This window comes from Halichoerus grypus, chromosome 11 (genome assembly GCF_964656455.1).
Source record: "Halichoerus grypus chromosome 11, mHalGry1.hap1.1, whole genome shotgun sequence".
NCBI lineage: Eukaryota > Metazoa > Chordata > Mammalia > Carnivora > Phocidae > Halichoerus > Halichoerus grypus.
The window spans coordinates 97166840-97181520 of record NC_135722.1 but is presented as its reverse complement, the minus strand read 5'-3'; the positions used below and the strand labels follow the sequence as shown (position 1 = coordinate 97181520).

Genomic DNA, 14681 nt, shown 5'->3' with positions numbered 1-14681 from the left:
TGTTTTTCCAAACCATCTGCACTATTTTACATTTCCACCAGCATTGTGAGAGGGTTTTAATTTCTCCAAATTCTCACCAACACTTATTATTATAGCCATCCTATTGGCTGCGAAGAGGTATCTCATTGTGGTTTTGATTTGCATTTCCCAAAGAACTAAGGATGTTGAGCATCTTTTTTTGTGCTTTTTGGTTATTTGTATACTTTCTTTGGAGACATGTCTATTTTGCCCATTTATTCATTTATTTATTTAATAGGTATGTATGTATGTAATGTCTACACCCAGCATGGGGCTTGTACTCATGACCATGAGATCAAGAGTCACATGCTCTACAGACTCAGCCAGCCAGGCACTCCTATTTTGCCCATTTTTCAAATTAACTTTCTTTTTTTAAAAAGATTTTACTTATTTATTTGAGAGAGAGAGAGAAAACGAGCAGGGGAAGGGCAGAGGGAGAGAGACAAGCAGACATCCTGCTCAGCGGGGAGTTCCACACTGGGCTCTCATGGCCTGAGCCGGAGTCAGACGCTTAACCGACTGAGCCGCCCAGTCACCCTAAAATTACCTTATCTTTTTATTGTTGAGTTCTAAGAGTTCTTTATATATTCTGGATACTAGTCCTTCATGCACATCAGTTAGTTTGTATATTAAATGATATAGTGGCTATGAGAGCTTTATAAACTGTAAGAGATGCCCCTAACTGAACGAAGATGCTGACCATCAGTGAAAGGGCAGAAACATGAGGTTCCACCGCTGTAGAGCGAGCCCCCGTACCTCCTTGGCACAAACCTGCCCAGCAGCCGGGTACCGGCACATTCCCCACCCCACGGCGCCCCGCCTTCCGCCCTTTGACCCGCGCCATTTCCGGTTGGAGACGTGGCTCAAGGCCGCCATCTTGCCAAGAGGCAAAGCGGTAGCGGCTCCTGACAGGGGGGCAGCAGGTCCAGAGCGACCGGTGCTCCCCTTCCCCTGACCCCAGCCCCAGTGGAACGGGAAGCGCGGGTGAATCCCCCCACCGTCCTCACCATGGTAAGATCCGAGCCGGGCCGAATTCCCAGGGTCCGGCTTCGGTCGGCCGCTCTGCCTGCCGGACGGCCTGGTGCTGGGGCCGAGGAGTCCCGCCCCGAGGGCCCAGAGCCGGGCGCTTCCCTCGGGGCTCGGCGAGCAGTGTGGCCTTCCTCGTCCTGTGCCCGACCTCCCGGGAGATCCGAGGGACCTGCCTGCAGCCCCTCTCCCGTTGCGCCCACACACCTTCCCCCCCACCCAGCTGGGCCCCCTCCTCTGCTGGGCCCGGGGTGTTTGCCGTTCGAGAACCTCGTAGTGGTGTGGCTCGGACCCTCGCGCTGCAGACCTCGCACCTCGGCGCTGGCGGCCGGCGGGTTTCGTGGGCGCTGGTCTCGGCCGGTTGGGCTTCTGTTGGGGGGCTCCCTTTCTCAGGGAATCAGCTCTCCTCTCATCCCCGGTGTTTGGTAGGCCCGTGATACTCCAAATCCATTAGTGTTTAGGACTTCTTTTGTTTATTCGGAAGGGGGATATAAAGGAAAGTTCGAACGGAGGCATAGAACAGGAAGGAGTAACTTCTAACTAATGGTGTAGGACCCAGGTGTCCCTGAAACCTTCCACTACTACAGAATCTGGGTGTGTCCATTTGTCAGTTACGAGGATATGCGGTGTATGGAGCATTGGGAAAAGGTGAGCGAGCAATAGCACAGGCTTTCCGTTTTCAAGGAACTTACTGTTCGGGTGAAGTCAGAGGTGTTGGTGGCATATTGTAATCAGAAGTCTCACAAGAGGAGGAGTAAGAAGGGGTTATACCCGGGGACCTGTTACTTGCCTTCACTTGCGGAATCTTTGTGTCCTCATCTGTGGTAGAGATGGAGAAAATTAACGTGTGTGAGGATGGGACAGACAAAACACAATGCTGACTCCACTAAATCTTGCTTTATCACTACAATTTGTGGATATTTATGAAGTAGGAGAAATTCTTTGGTTTCAGAAGAGCTAGTTATTTTTTAGTGTACGTTATGCCTTTCAATCTTTTGAAGGATTTTTTTTTATTCTCTAGTTAATAGATTAATAATTGATTTAAAGCATCTTCCTACATACTTGAGATGACAGTATAATTTGGTGCCAATCATAATAAGTTCTGCTGACCACCTTTTTAGATGAGAACTTGGATGGTGATGGGGTGGGATTCATGCTTGGTCTTTCAGCCACTGAAAGATTTTTGTTTTCAGCTTCAGGCAAATAAATTGCATCCAGACTGTTTGCCTCACAAAACTTTACTGTTGGACATAAACTTTCCAAAAACTCCTTTGTTCATTTCCACTAGGAGGCTCAGTATTTGGATAGTGATTTTTTAACTCCTTTCCTGTTTACATCCTGGTTGTATTTGTAGTGCATTTTGGAGCATATTATAATTTTAATAGCAAAATTAAAGCCTTGTATTATATCAATCAAATATAATCTTTACAAAAATCTTGTTTGTTGAAAAGTTCTTGAAACTTAATATTTTTAATTCATTGGTAACTGAGAGATGATAAAGCCCTAGGTGTTGAGTGATAAGCATAAAATATGTTTTGCATGTCATTTGGACATGTATGCATATACATACAGTTGTGTCATATATAAATATGCATTTTTTAAATAATTTTTTTATTAAAAAAATTTTTTTTAAAGATTTTATTTATTTGACAGAGAGAAAGACAGCAAGAGAGGGAAGACAAGCAGGGGGAGTGGGAGAGGGAGAAGGGGGCTTCCTGCCGAGCAGGGAGCCTGATGCGGGGCTCGATCCCAGGACCCTGGGATCATGACCTGAGTCGAAGGCAGACATTTAACGACTGAGCCACCCAGGTGCCCCTGTTTTTTTAATTATATAGGACTTGGCATGATCCAGATACCCAGATTGGTGTACTGTGGAGAAAAACTTAGTACATTCTGCTCTGTCCAGTCTCAAAAGTTATTATTTCTGTGTAATGTTTTATTCCTTTACAAAGAGATTCCTGGACAGTAGAATTGTCCAAATAGGGTGACATTTTGTCAGCTTTCTTGTAAAAGTTGTATGAAAACTTCTTTTTTTTTTTCTGCTTTTTTTTTTTAAAGATTTCATTCATTTGAGACACAGATACAGAGAGAGAGAGCATGAGCAGGGGGAGAGGCAGAGGGAGAGGGAGATGCAGGCTCCCCGCCGAGCAGGGAGCCCGATGCGGGGCTCGATCCCAGGACCCCGGGATCACGACCTGAGCCGAAGGCAGACACTCAACGACTGAGCCACGCAGGTGCCCCTGTATGAAAACTTCTAAAAGTTGGGGCGCCCAGGGCTCCTGGGTGGCTCAGTTGGTTAAAAGTTGGGGCGCCTGGCTAGCTCAGTCGGTAGAGCATGCGACTCTTAATATCAGGGTGGTGAATTCAAGCCCCACATTGGGCCTGGAACCTACCTAAAAAATAAATAAATAAGTAAAACTTCTGAAAGTTGATTTTCCCTCAACATTTTATTATAAATTTTTCAAACATCTAGAAAAGTTGAAACAGCTTCACAGTGAACACCCATATGACCAGTAGCTAGATTCTATAACATTTCACTATGTTGTTTTATCACTCATTTAATCAGCGAGCCAGCCCTCTCTTCATCTTTTTTTTAATGCATTTCAGAGTAAATTGCACATATCAGTATATAAATGGTGTGTGTGTGTGTGTGTGTGGTTTTTTTTTTCCCCTTTATTTCACATTTTTAAAGTTGACACACAATGTTAACATTAAGTTTCAGGTGGGGACGCCGAGGTAGTGCGGTTGGTTAAGTGTCCAACCCTTGGTTTCTACTTGGGTCATGATCTCGGTGTCCTGAGATTGAGCCCTGAGTCAGGCTCTGTGCTCAGTGTGGAGTCTCTTTAGGACCCTCTCTCCTTCTCCCTCTGCTCCTCCCCACTGCATGTGCTCTCTCTCTCAAATAAATAAATCTTTAAAAAAACAAAACGGGCGCCTGGGTGGCTCAGTCTTTTAAGCGTCTTCCTTCGGCTCAGGTCATGATCCAAGGGTTCTGGGATCAAGCCCCGCATCGGGCTCACTGCTCCGTGGGAAGCCTGCTTCTCCCTCTCCCACTCCCCCTGCTTGTGTTCCTTCTCTCGCTGTGTCTCTCTCTGTCAAATAAATAAATAAAATCTTTTAATTAAAAAAGGGCATCTTTTGATCTTTTTTCTAGTTTTCTGCAAATTAATGAAAACATGTTATTTTCTTTCTTTCTTTTTATTTTTTAAAGGTTGTATTTTTAAGCAATCTCTACGCGCAGCGTGGGGCTCAAACCCACAACCCTGAGATCAAGAGTCCCACATTCCACTGACTGAGCCAGCCAGGTGCCCCCATGTTCTTATTTTCTTAACATTTGTTAGGTGTTATAATCAATTCTCTGTCTTAATACATTCATTTTTATTTTTATTTTTTTATTTTTTTAAAGATTTTTAAAATTTATTTGACAGAGAGAGACACAGCAAGAGAAGGAACACAAGCAGGGGGAGGGGGAGAGGGAGAAGCAGGTTTCCTGCCAAGCAGGGAGCCCGATGTGGGGCTCGATCCCAGGACCCTGGGATCATGACCTGAGCTGAAGGCAGACGCTTAACAACTGAGCCACCCAGGCGCCCCAATGCATTTATTTTTGAAGATTTTATTTATTTGAGAGAGAATGAGAGACAGAGAGCATGAGAGGGAGGAGGGTCAGAGGGACAGAGCAACAATCTGTAAGATCTTTGCTTACCTACAGAATGCTGTTCTTCTTCACTCAGTATAGCAATGAATAAACTAGAGTGGACACATTCAATATAAATGATAATATTCAGTTCCAAAAGTCATTAGTTATTGGAAAGCTAGATCTGGGTTTGTGTGGATGATCTGTACATACTGAGGGAGAAACTGAAATCCTACACAGTAGTATCAGTCCCCAATTAGGGGTTATTATTGCTTTTATTTTCTTTTGTATATAATACAGCAGCTGCACAGCTTTTTTTATGTATCTTTTTGATTGAGAGGACAGAAAGAATGAAAATGATTTTCTTGAGTTTCCATCGACTTGCCATCTATTTATTCTCCAAATAGAAAGTTTACTGTAGAAACCGAGAACAATGTCCTCTTTTATTTTTATTCTCTACAAGAAACTTGTGATGAGCTTAAAACTCTCACTGGGTAACTTTCAAGTTTTAGGTTTTGTATGTGATCTAGATTTTATTGTAATCTTCCCTCTGATTCTCGAATGCAAACAGGAAAGACAAAATGGTCCTCTGTAACAGTTGTAGAAACTACCTTGAATATGATCATGAATCATAAGAATATACATTTATATATATGACAATATATATCCTCATTACAGTGAATTACAAAGGAGAAAGTGACTGCCTAAATCTGGAAGTGAGGAATATGAAAGCATTTAGAGGTTCGAGGAAATCTTTGGCTTTTTTTCTTTAGAGAATTAATGCATGTTTATGCGGAATTACGACCTGTTATTCTTGGAGCTCTGTCCCTAGTAAGGAGGAAGGGACGGTACAGCAGCTTCCCTCACACACACACTGTGCACGCACGTGATTTGTTTTGATGGGGTACTTGCCTTTTAGTGTTCATGTAAAATACTGTTCCAAAGTATTTGCTCCTGGAGCAGTGTGTGTAAAGTGGAGGTATTGTACATTTTTAGTTGCTGTAAAGTTTTCACATGCTTAACTTGTAGAATCATAAAGATGCAAAGGCACTTTAGATTTCATATAAACTAACCTCTAGGGGCGCCTGGGTGGCTCAGATGGTTAAGCGTCTGCCTTCGGCTCAGGTCATGATCCCAGGCCCTGGGATTGAGCCCCGCATCGGGCTCCCTGCTCAGCGAGGAGCCTGCTTCTCCCTCTCCCTCTGCCTCTCTCCCTGCTCATGCTCTCTCTCTCTTTCTCTCTCTCTATCTCTGTGTCTCAAATGAATAAATAAAATCTTAAAAAAATAAAAATAAAAAAATAAACTAACCTCTATTTTGGGGAAGCAGTTAAGTGACTTATGCAATACATAATTAGTGACAGAGGCAGAACAGAAACCTAATTCTTTAGGTTTCTTTACTCAAAGAACTTTCTAATTAATGTAGTTAAATCTGGGTAGAAGAGTTATTTAATCCAAACACAAATGATGATATACTCAAATGGTTGTAAGTATTATTAAAAGAAAAGTTGTTTGACAAAGCTCAACTTAATGGGGATTTTTTTTTTTTTTTTTAAAGATTTTATTTATTTATTTGACAGAGAGAGAGACACAGCAAGAGAGGGAACACAAGCAGGGGAGTGGGAGAGGGAGAAGCAGGCTTCCCGCGGAGCAGGGAGCCCGATGCGGGGCTCGATCCCAGGACCTGGAATCATGACCTGAGCTGAAGGCAGACGCTTAACGACTGAGCCACCCAGGCGCCCCAAGGGATTTTTTTTTTTTTTAATAATCCTGGAGAGACCTAGCTTTTGGGCCCCCTCAGTATCTACATCTATAAAAAACAATCAGGGCGGGGCGCCTGAGTGGCTCAGTCGTTAAGCGTCTGCCTTCGGCTCAGGTCATGATCCCAGGGTCCTGGGATCGAGTCCCACATCGGGCTCCCTGCTCGGCGGGAAGCCTGCTTCTCCCTCTCCCACTCCCCCTGCTTGTGTTCCTGCTCTCGCTCTCTCTCTCTCTGTCAAATAAATAAATAAAATCTTAAAAAAAACAAACAAACAAACAAAAAAAAACAATCAGGGGCTCTTGAAGGGTCCTGTTAGGTCCAAATGTTCTTTTCCAAAAATGTAAAAAATAAATAAATAAAACAACTTTATAGGGAATATACTTATTCATTCTTCCCCAAAGAAAATCAGATCAAATTATAGTTGGAAAAATTAACTTACCTTTTAGTGTATACTGTATTTTAATAATTTTTAAACATTGGCAAACACTGATGTGAAGGGAAGCTTTATTATTTTAAGGCATTTAAGAAAATGAGTATTAATTTAGAATAGGTTAAATTTATCTTGTTTAGAGGTGACTGTATGTTCCAGAGGTGATATGAATAACATAGTGAATAGAAACCTGTGTCAGCTTCGTGAACCCACTGATTGTGGTGTCTTGGGAATTTATTGCCATACTTAAAGTGGGGCACTTTGGTCCTACTTTGGGAGCCTTATTTTGCTTGTACTTGTATAATGGAATGACTCAGAGAGAGTCTCAGAGTTTTCCTGCTTAGGTCTTGCTATTTTACCCCACTGTTTCTTCATCTTTACATACTCAAATCCCCCAGTTAATCAAAGTATAATTTTTTTTTATGGGAGGGGCAGAGGGAGAGGGAGAAGCAGACTCCCCACTGAGCAGGGAACCTGACACGGGGCTCAATCCCAGCACCCTGAGATCATTACCTGAGCCAAAGACAGACACTCAACCAACTGAGCCACCCACGCTCCCCAGTACTGTGATCAAGAGTCACAAGCTCTATGGACTGACCCAGCCAGGCGCCCCTGCCCTCCTTTTTATTTTTAATTGAGATATAATTCACATACCATAAAATTTAGCCTTTTAAATTACATGATTCAGTAGATGTTTTAGTACATTCACAGAGTTGTACAACCATCACCACTATCTAAGCTTAGAACATTTTCATAACCACAAAGAGAAACCTTGTACTCATTAGTAGTCCCTCCTCATTTCCCTTTCCCAGCCTCTGGCAACCACTAATCTACTTTCTTCTCTGGATTTTCCTATTCTGGATATTTCATATAAATGGAATCACATAAGATGTGGCCTTTTGTGTCTAGTATCTTTCACTTGGCACAATATTTTCAAAGTCATCCATGTTCTTCATTTATTTTTATGACTGGGTAATATTCCATTATATGGGTAAACCACATTTTGTTTATCCATTCATCAGTCTGTGGACTTTTGGGTTTTCACTTTTTAGCTTATTTTCATTATTATGAATAATGCTGCTATGAACAAATTTTCATGCAGTACAGCTATTTTCTCAGGGATAATTTTGGGGCAAAAATCTTACCTTCTTTGGACATAGTGTCATGTAAGCCTTCATTGACCAGTACAGAGACTTAGCTGCTTGTCATGCGTAAGCTGAAACAGTGATGACATTTTTATTTAAAAACATTTCTTTTTGCCAGAAATATATAGATGGTTGAAACATGAACCTCCTATGATAAAAATAAATGTGAAATTGAATTTCTTTTTTAAAGATTTTTTTTATTTATTTTTTTGACAGAGAGAGACATAGCGAGAGCAGGAACACAAGCAGGGGGAGTGGGAGAGGGAGAAGCAGGCTTCCCACAGAGCAGGGAGCCCGATGCGGGGCTCAATCCCAGGACCCTGGGATCATGACCCGAGCCGAAGGCAGACGCCCAACGACTGAGCCACCCAGGCGCCCTGAAATTGAATTTCTTGAGTACATTTGGTTTTAGCCTTCTGAACAAATAACTCGGCCTGGTAATAATTTTAGGTCAATTTTTTCTCCTTAGTGATTAAAATATTACCATTATTTGTGTACCAGAAATTACCCTTCCCCTATTTGAAGAAATCTTTATTTCATATTATTAATTTAAAGTTAAAGACAGGGAATTGCCACGATGTACACTTTAAATAGCTTATAATTAGATGTGTCATTTATATCTTAATAAAACCAAATTAAAAAATAAAAATCTATAGCCAGAATAAAAATAAATAAAGTTAAAGACATGGAATGGAGGATTTCTTTTGGGAAATATATGTCATAACCATTTTGCATTTTTATTCTTTTTCTGGTATCCTTTACTATCCTCAGTATATCCTCTTACCTCATACGTAGGTGATGGCAAAAACCTCCCAAGTAGTTAGTAATGGCAAAACTACATTTCTTGAGTACAAGACTATTTTAAATATATATAAATATGTGGGGGGAAGTGACTGGTTTTGGACTGTTTTTTTTTTTTTAAGATTTTATTTATTTATTTGACAGCGAGATACACAGCGAGAGAGGAAACACAGGCAGGGGGAGTGGGAGAGGCAGAAGCAGGCTTCCCACAGAGCAGGGAGCCTAATGCGGGGCTTGATCCCAGGATCCTGAGATCATGACCTGAGCCGAAGGCAGATGCTTAACGACTGAGCGACCCAGGCGCCCCTGGTTTTGGACTTTTAAACTAGCTTATTTGCAATTCTTAAAGTAATGAACTGGTAATTTTTATACTCTATACCTCTCTAAATGCCTAAAACATTTTCTGCTCTTTTTAAAATTAATTTACAAAACAAGATTCTTCCTAAGAGTATTTATGATTTAGGACATTTTAGGACATTTTTTTAAAGATTTTTTTTTTTTTTTAAGATTTTATTTATTTGACAGAGAGAGACACAGCGAGAGAGGGAACACAAGCAGGGGGAGTGGGGGAGGGAGAAGCAGGCTTCCCGCCGAGCAGGGAGCCCGATGCGGGGCTCGATCCCAGGACCCTGGGATCATGACCTGAGCCGAAGGCAGACACTTAACGACTGAGCCACCCAGGCGCCCCATTTGCATTTATTTTATGCAGAATTTACTTGTAGGCCATAAGTCTTTGATTCTTCAGGGATATCTTTTTCGTCTGTGCAACCTCCTCTTACGGTTTAGGAACAGTGTCCTCTTCTTCAGTAAGGATCATTTCAGTGGGGCAGAGAGAGCTCATGTCTGGGTAAATCCGACCATGAGCTCTGTTACGTTCTTGCTGCGTCTTGGGGGCTTTGATCAACTGGATGTGCTCAGTGACCAGTGAATCTATGTCTAAATCCTTAAGTTCAGCATTACTCTCTGCATTTTTAAGCATTTGCAGTAAAAATTCAGCACTCTTTGGGCCACCAACCTTGTGTCTAGCCTCACTGTTTGGATTGGGCACACCTACCAACTCCACCATTATAGTGACAGGATGGCACACATTGCTTCTGTAAAGTGACATCCTTCAGATACTTGGTGGCTTTCAGATATACATACCCTTGATGGCCTGGAAGGTTTCACATGTGTTCTTAAAGTGAACACAAGGATTTGAACCTCTTGATTTGCATGATTTTGTAGGGTTGTCTGGGTCAAGTGAATAGTGAACCATTTTCAGAGATCACCTCAGGTTTCTTATGGGAACAGCTAAAAACTTTTTAATTCTATGCAGCATAAAAGTAACTTTAAGCTGAGGTAATTAAATTTCAGTGTAGAGTTGATAGTAGTAAAAAATAAAAATCCATTTGATAGAGGGAAATTATTTGTACAAGATATAGATCGCTTTTCCAATATAAATTGTTTTTACCTAACTGCTTGGAAATAAACATGATGGTAATTATCTCCCAAATACCTAATTACCTATTCTTGATGGATAAGGACATTGTGTTCTCCTATAATTATTATAGAACTGTTTTGATGTACTTAGACTATAAGAATATTTAAATTGACTAACTTGTTTTTTCTTCAAGTTGCTTACCTGTAGAGGACAGGTGTCTGTAAAGCTAGGAAGCCTGACCAGTGGGATGTTGATATTTCAGAGGTTGTATCGTAGCATTGAGGCTTCCAAAATGTTATTTTTATTAGTGAATTCTGGGGATCCTGCACTGCAGAGACGATTAACACTGTACTTAATTTTCTTACTCCCCTGCTAATGGCATTTGAGGTCTCTTGTTCTTCCTTTGGTGCTTGTAAGATTTTATTTCTTTATTTGAGAGAGAGAGAGCACACAGGCAGGGGGAGTGGCAGAGGGAGAGGGAGAGGCTGGTCAAGCAGGGAGCCCAATGTGGGGCTGGATCCCAGAACCCTGGCATCATGACCTCAGCCAACCGCAGACACTTAACCGACTGAGCCACCCAGGCGCCCCTGGTACTTGGTTTTGTTTAATGAATGCCAGACTATGAAAAAAGGCTGTTGGTCTTGATCATTGACCAGTGTCAAAACCTGTGTGAAACATTGAGTCATTTAGTTTTTCATTTTATAGATTGTTTACATATGTAGAGGTAGGATAGCGTGGGATGGGGTTATTAATCAAAGAACAAAAGATACATTTGGATGCGCTAGATTAGTTCCGTGTTCTAGGAAAAAAGAAAGGAAAGGTCAGCGGCTTATATATAAACCTTTAATCTGCCTGGTCAGACCTCTCTTTTCACTGTGGAGATTTCTGTTCTTAGAAAAAGTTTGAACTATTTTTTATGGGTCTGCCAAAGCAGAAAGCAACCCATTTCTGAGTCATAGGAAATGTGTTAACAAATGTATTTGTAGACTTGGCAAAAGTTTTGCTTTTTTTTTTTTTTAAACTAAGTTTTTCTTAAGGTAGGTTATTGAAAAATAGGACTGATAGTTCCATTTTGCTCCACCGTAGCTTTATTTTATGAATTATGTACTGGAATTAAAAGAGCAATGAAGTAGAGTTTGAAAGTCAGCATTCTAATAGTCATATCACTAAGTAACTGAGTGTGTCATTCTGTGGAAGATCTGAGGATGCTAAGAAAACAGATGTGAAGAAATAATTAGTACTTACTTATACGTATGTTCCTGGCAGGTGCTGTTGGCAGCAGCGGTCTGCACGAAAGCAGGAAAGGCTATTGTTTCTCGACAGTTTGTGGAGATGACCCGAACTCGGATTGAGGGCTTGTTAGCAGCTTTTCCAAAGCTCATGAACACTGGAAAACAACATACGTTTGTTGAAACAGAGAGTGTAAGATATGTCTACCAGCCTATGGAGAAACTGTACATGGTGCTGATCACTACCAAAAACAGTAACATCTTAGAAGATCTGGAGACCCTAAGGCTTTTCTCAAGAGTGGTAAGAGTCCTTTTGTAATTGTGGGTCATAGTTTTCTGCTTTACATTTTCACTGTGAAACTATTTTTTCCCCAAAGCAGCTGATGCTTATCAGTTTGCATGCTGCATGCCCCCACCCCAGCAGTTTATTGTTACAGTTCCTTATTCATTCAGCTGACACTGTGTGCCCTCCTAGACTATAAGTATCCCAAAAGAGAATGTGCAAACTGATCTTTCGTTTTCTTAAGCAGTTGCTTCGGTCTGTTTTTGTGGTTCTGACACTTGTTTGCCCGTATTTTTAGATAATATTCATTAGGTAAGGCTTATTGATATAGATAACACACACACACTCTTTATGCCAAACACACACACACACACACACACACACACTCTCTCTCTCTCTCTTTATGCCAAAGTCTTGCTTAAAAGAAAGAGTAGGGGAGCTAACAAAGGGATTCAGGTTTTGCTGAAATTTGTGTATTTTATTTTATTTGAAATTTGTGTATTTTAAAGGATAAGACTTGGGAAACATAAATGCTGATAACTTTTAAATCTTTCTTTTCCATTGCTGCCCACGATTAGATCCCTGAGTATTGCCGAGCCTTAGAGGAGAATGAGATATCAGAGCACTGTTTTGATTTAATTTTTGCTTTTGATGAAATTGTTGCCCTGGGATACCGGGAGAATGTTAACCTGGCACAGATCAGAACCTTCACGGAAATGGATTCTCATGAGGAAAAGGTGTTCAGAGCAGTTAGAGAGGTAAATAAATAGGGTCTTTTTTGGGACTTTTTGTTTGTGTGTCTTTCTTTTAGGCTTTACTGTTTTCCTGTTCTCATTTGCTAGTATAGACCGTACTCAAAGCCACATCCACGGATGTCTCTTTTTGTAGACTCAAGAACGTGAAGCCAAGGCTGAGATGCGGCGTAAAGCGAAGGAATTACAACAGGCCCGAAGAGATGCAGAGAGACAGGGCAAAAAAGCACCAGGATTTGGAGGATTTGGAAGCTCTGCAGTATCTGGAGGCAGCACAGCTGCCATGATCACAGAGACCATCATTGAAACTGATAAACCAAAAGTGGCACCTGCGCCAGCCAGGTATGATTCAGTGTATCACCAGCAACCCTAGAATGGCAGGTGAAGGCTGGATGTGTGTATTTTGGAGTTTTAGCTGATTTCTGGGCAAGTTGAAAATAATGAGTGACTTGATGAAGTAAGATGTAATATTAAATTTGGCTACATAAGAAAGGTATGAAGGAGAAATCTCAATGTGGTGGGGGATTTTTTGTGTAAAAGAGGTTTCTTTTTTAAATTATACCACGAGAGTTGCTTTATTTTGGGAGAAGAGGGGATATTTAACTGTTTATGGAACATGGATTTTTTTAATCTTGGTGTGAGTGAATTTCTGGGAGAATCTGTGAACTACCTAAAAGTATATGCAAGAGTTTGTTTATGCACAGGTATATTTATCAGGATGGAAATTACAAAGTTTTCATCTGATCATGCATGCTTATATAAATGTACCTTTGGTGTTTAGGTCCTTGAAGCTTATGTATTTTTTAAAAATTTTATTTATTTATTAGAAGGAGAGAGCGAGAAAGAGAGAGAACGAGCGGGGGGGAGGGGGAGAGGGAAAAGCAGACTTCCCACTGAGCAGGGAGCCCGATGCGGGACTCAATCCCAGGCCCCTGGGATTGTGACCTGAGCTGAAGGCAGACGCTTAACTGAGCCACTCAGGCACCTGAAGTTTACATATTAATAGTGACTCAGCTGTCAGTTTGGGCAGGGAATAGTCTAGTGCTCCCCTAAACCCTAGGATGCTTGGGTTTTTCCCCTTGAGTTCTTCACATTCTTCTTAAAGAACAGTTTCAGGGAAAGCTTGAATGCTATGCGGTTATTAATTAATGTTTTCTGGGATCATGACCTGATGTTTTTCTTATTTTCTTATTTCTTATTCTTCCACTTAGGCCTTCAGGTCCCAGCAAGGCTTTGAAACTTGGAGCCAAAGGGAAGGAAGTAGATAATTTTGTGGACAAATTGAAATCTGAAGGTGAAACTATCATGTCCTCTAATATGGGCAAGCGTACTTCTGAAGCTACCAAAGTGCATGCTCCACCCATTAATATGGAGAGGTAACCAGTAACTTTTTCAGTAAGAACAGATCACATAATGTGTAGAAATGTTTATTTTAGTGCATTACAAATTTTTTGTGTATCTTTTAATTTTTCCAGATTTAAAAGACTTAGAGTATATCCTAGATTTTAACATGGGGTCTTTTTTTTTTCCCCCGTTTCCCATGATTGGGGGCTCTCAGCTATTTCTTTTCTTTTCTTTTTTTATTTAAGATTTTATTTTCTTTTATTTACTTATTTATTTATTTATTTTATTTTTTAAGATTTTATTTATTTATTTGACAGAGAGAGACACAGCGAGAGAGGGAACACAAGCAGGGGGAGTGGGAGAGGGAGAAGCAGGCTTCCTGCTGAGCAGGGAGCCCGATGCGGGGCTCGATCCCAGGGTCCTGGGATCCTGACCTGAGCTGAAGGCAGACACTTAATGACAGCCACCCAGGCGCCCCTACGATTTTATTTATTTGACAGAGAGAGAGAGAACACAAGCAGGGGAAGCGGGAAAGGGAGCCCGACATAGGGCTGGATCCCAGGACCCTGGGATCACGACCCTAGCCGAAGGCAGACGCTTAACGACTGAGCCACCCAGGCACCCCAGCTATTTATTTTTTATGGAGTTTAGAACTTACCTTTTATTAACTCTGTGCTGACTAAGTTTTTGTTTTTGTTTTTGTTTTTAGAGTGTGTGCGTGGAGGGGTACAAAGGGAGAGGGGATTTTTTTAAGATTTTATGAGCGAGAGAGCGCATGTGCACAAGCGTGGGGAAGGGCGGAGGGAGAAGGAGAGACTCTCAAGCAGACTCTCCGCTT

General features: G+C 41.4%; 1 protein-coding gene across 1 annotated transcript in view; it reads left to right on the top strand.

Moving 5' to 3' along the window:
- The first annotated feature begins 876 nt into the window (after window positions 1-876).
- Window positions 877-14681, top strand: part of ARCN1 (archain 1 coat protein complex I subunit delta) — a 29293-nt gene continuing 15488 nt past the window's right edge. Inside the window, exons 1-5 of the mRNA XM_036122753.2 lie at window positions 877-1029; window positions 11502-11765; window positions 12326-12505; window positions 12636-12841; window positions 13711-13875. Coding sequence (XP_035978646.1) covers window positions 1027-1029; window positions 11502-11765; window positions 12326-12505; window positions 12636-12841; window positions 13711-13875 — 818 coding nt within the window. The 5' untranslated portion in view covers window positions 877-1026. The remainder of the gene's footprint in view (window positions 1030-11501; window positions 11766-12325; window positions 12506-12635; window positions 12842-13710; window positions 13876-14681) is intronic.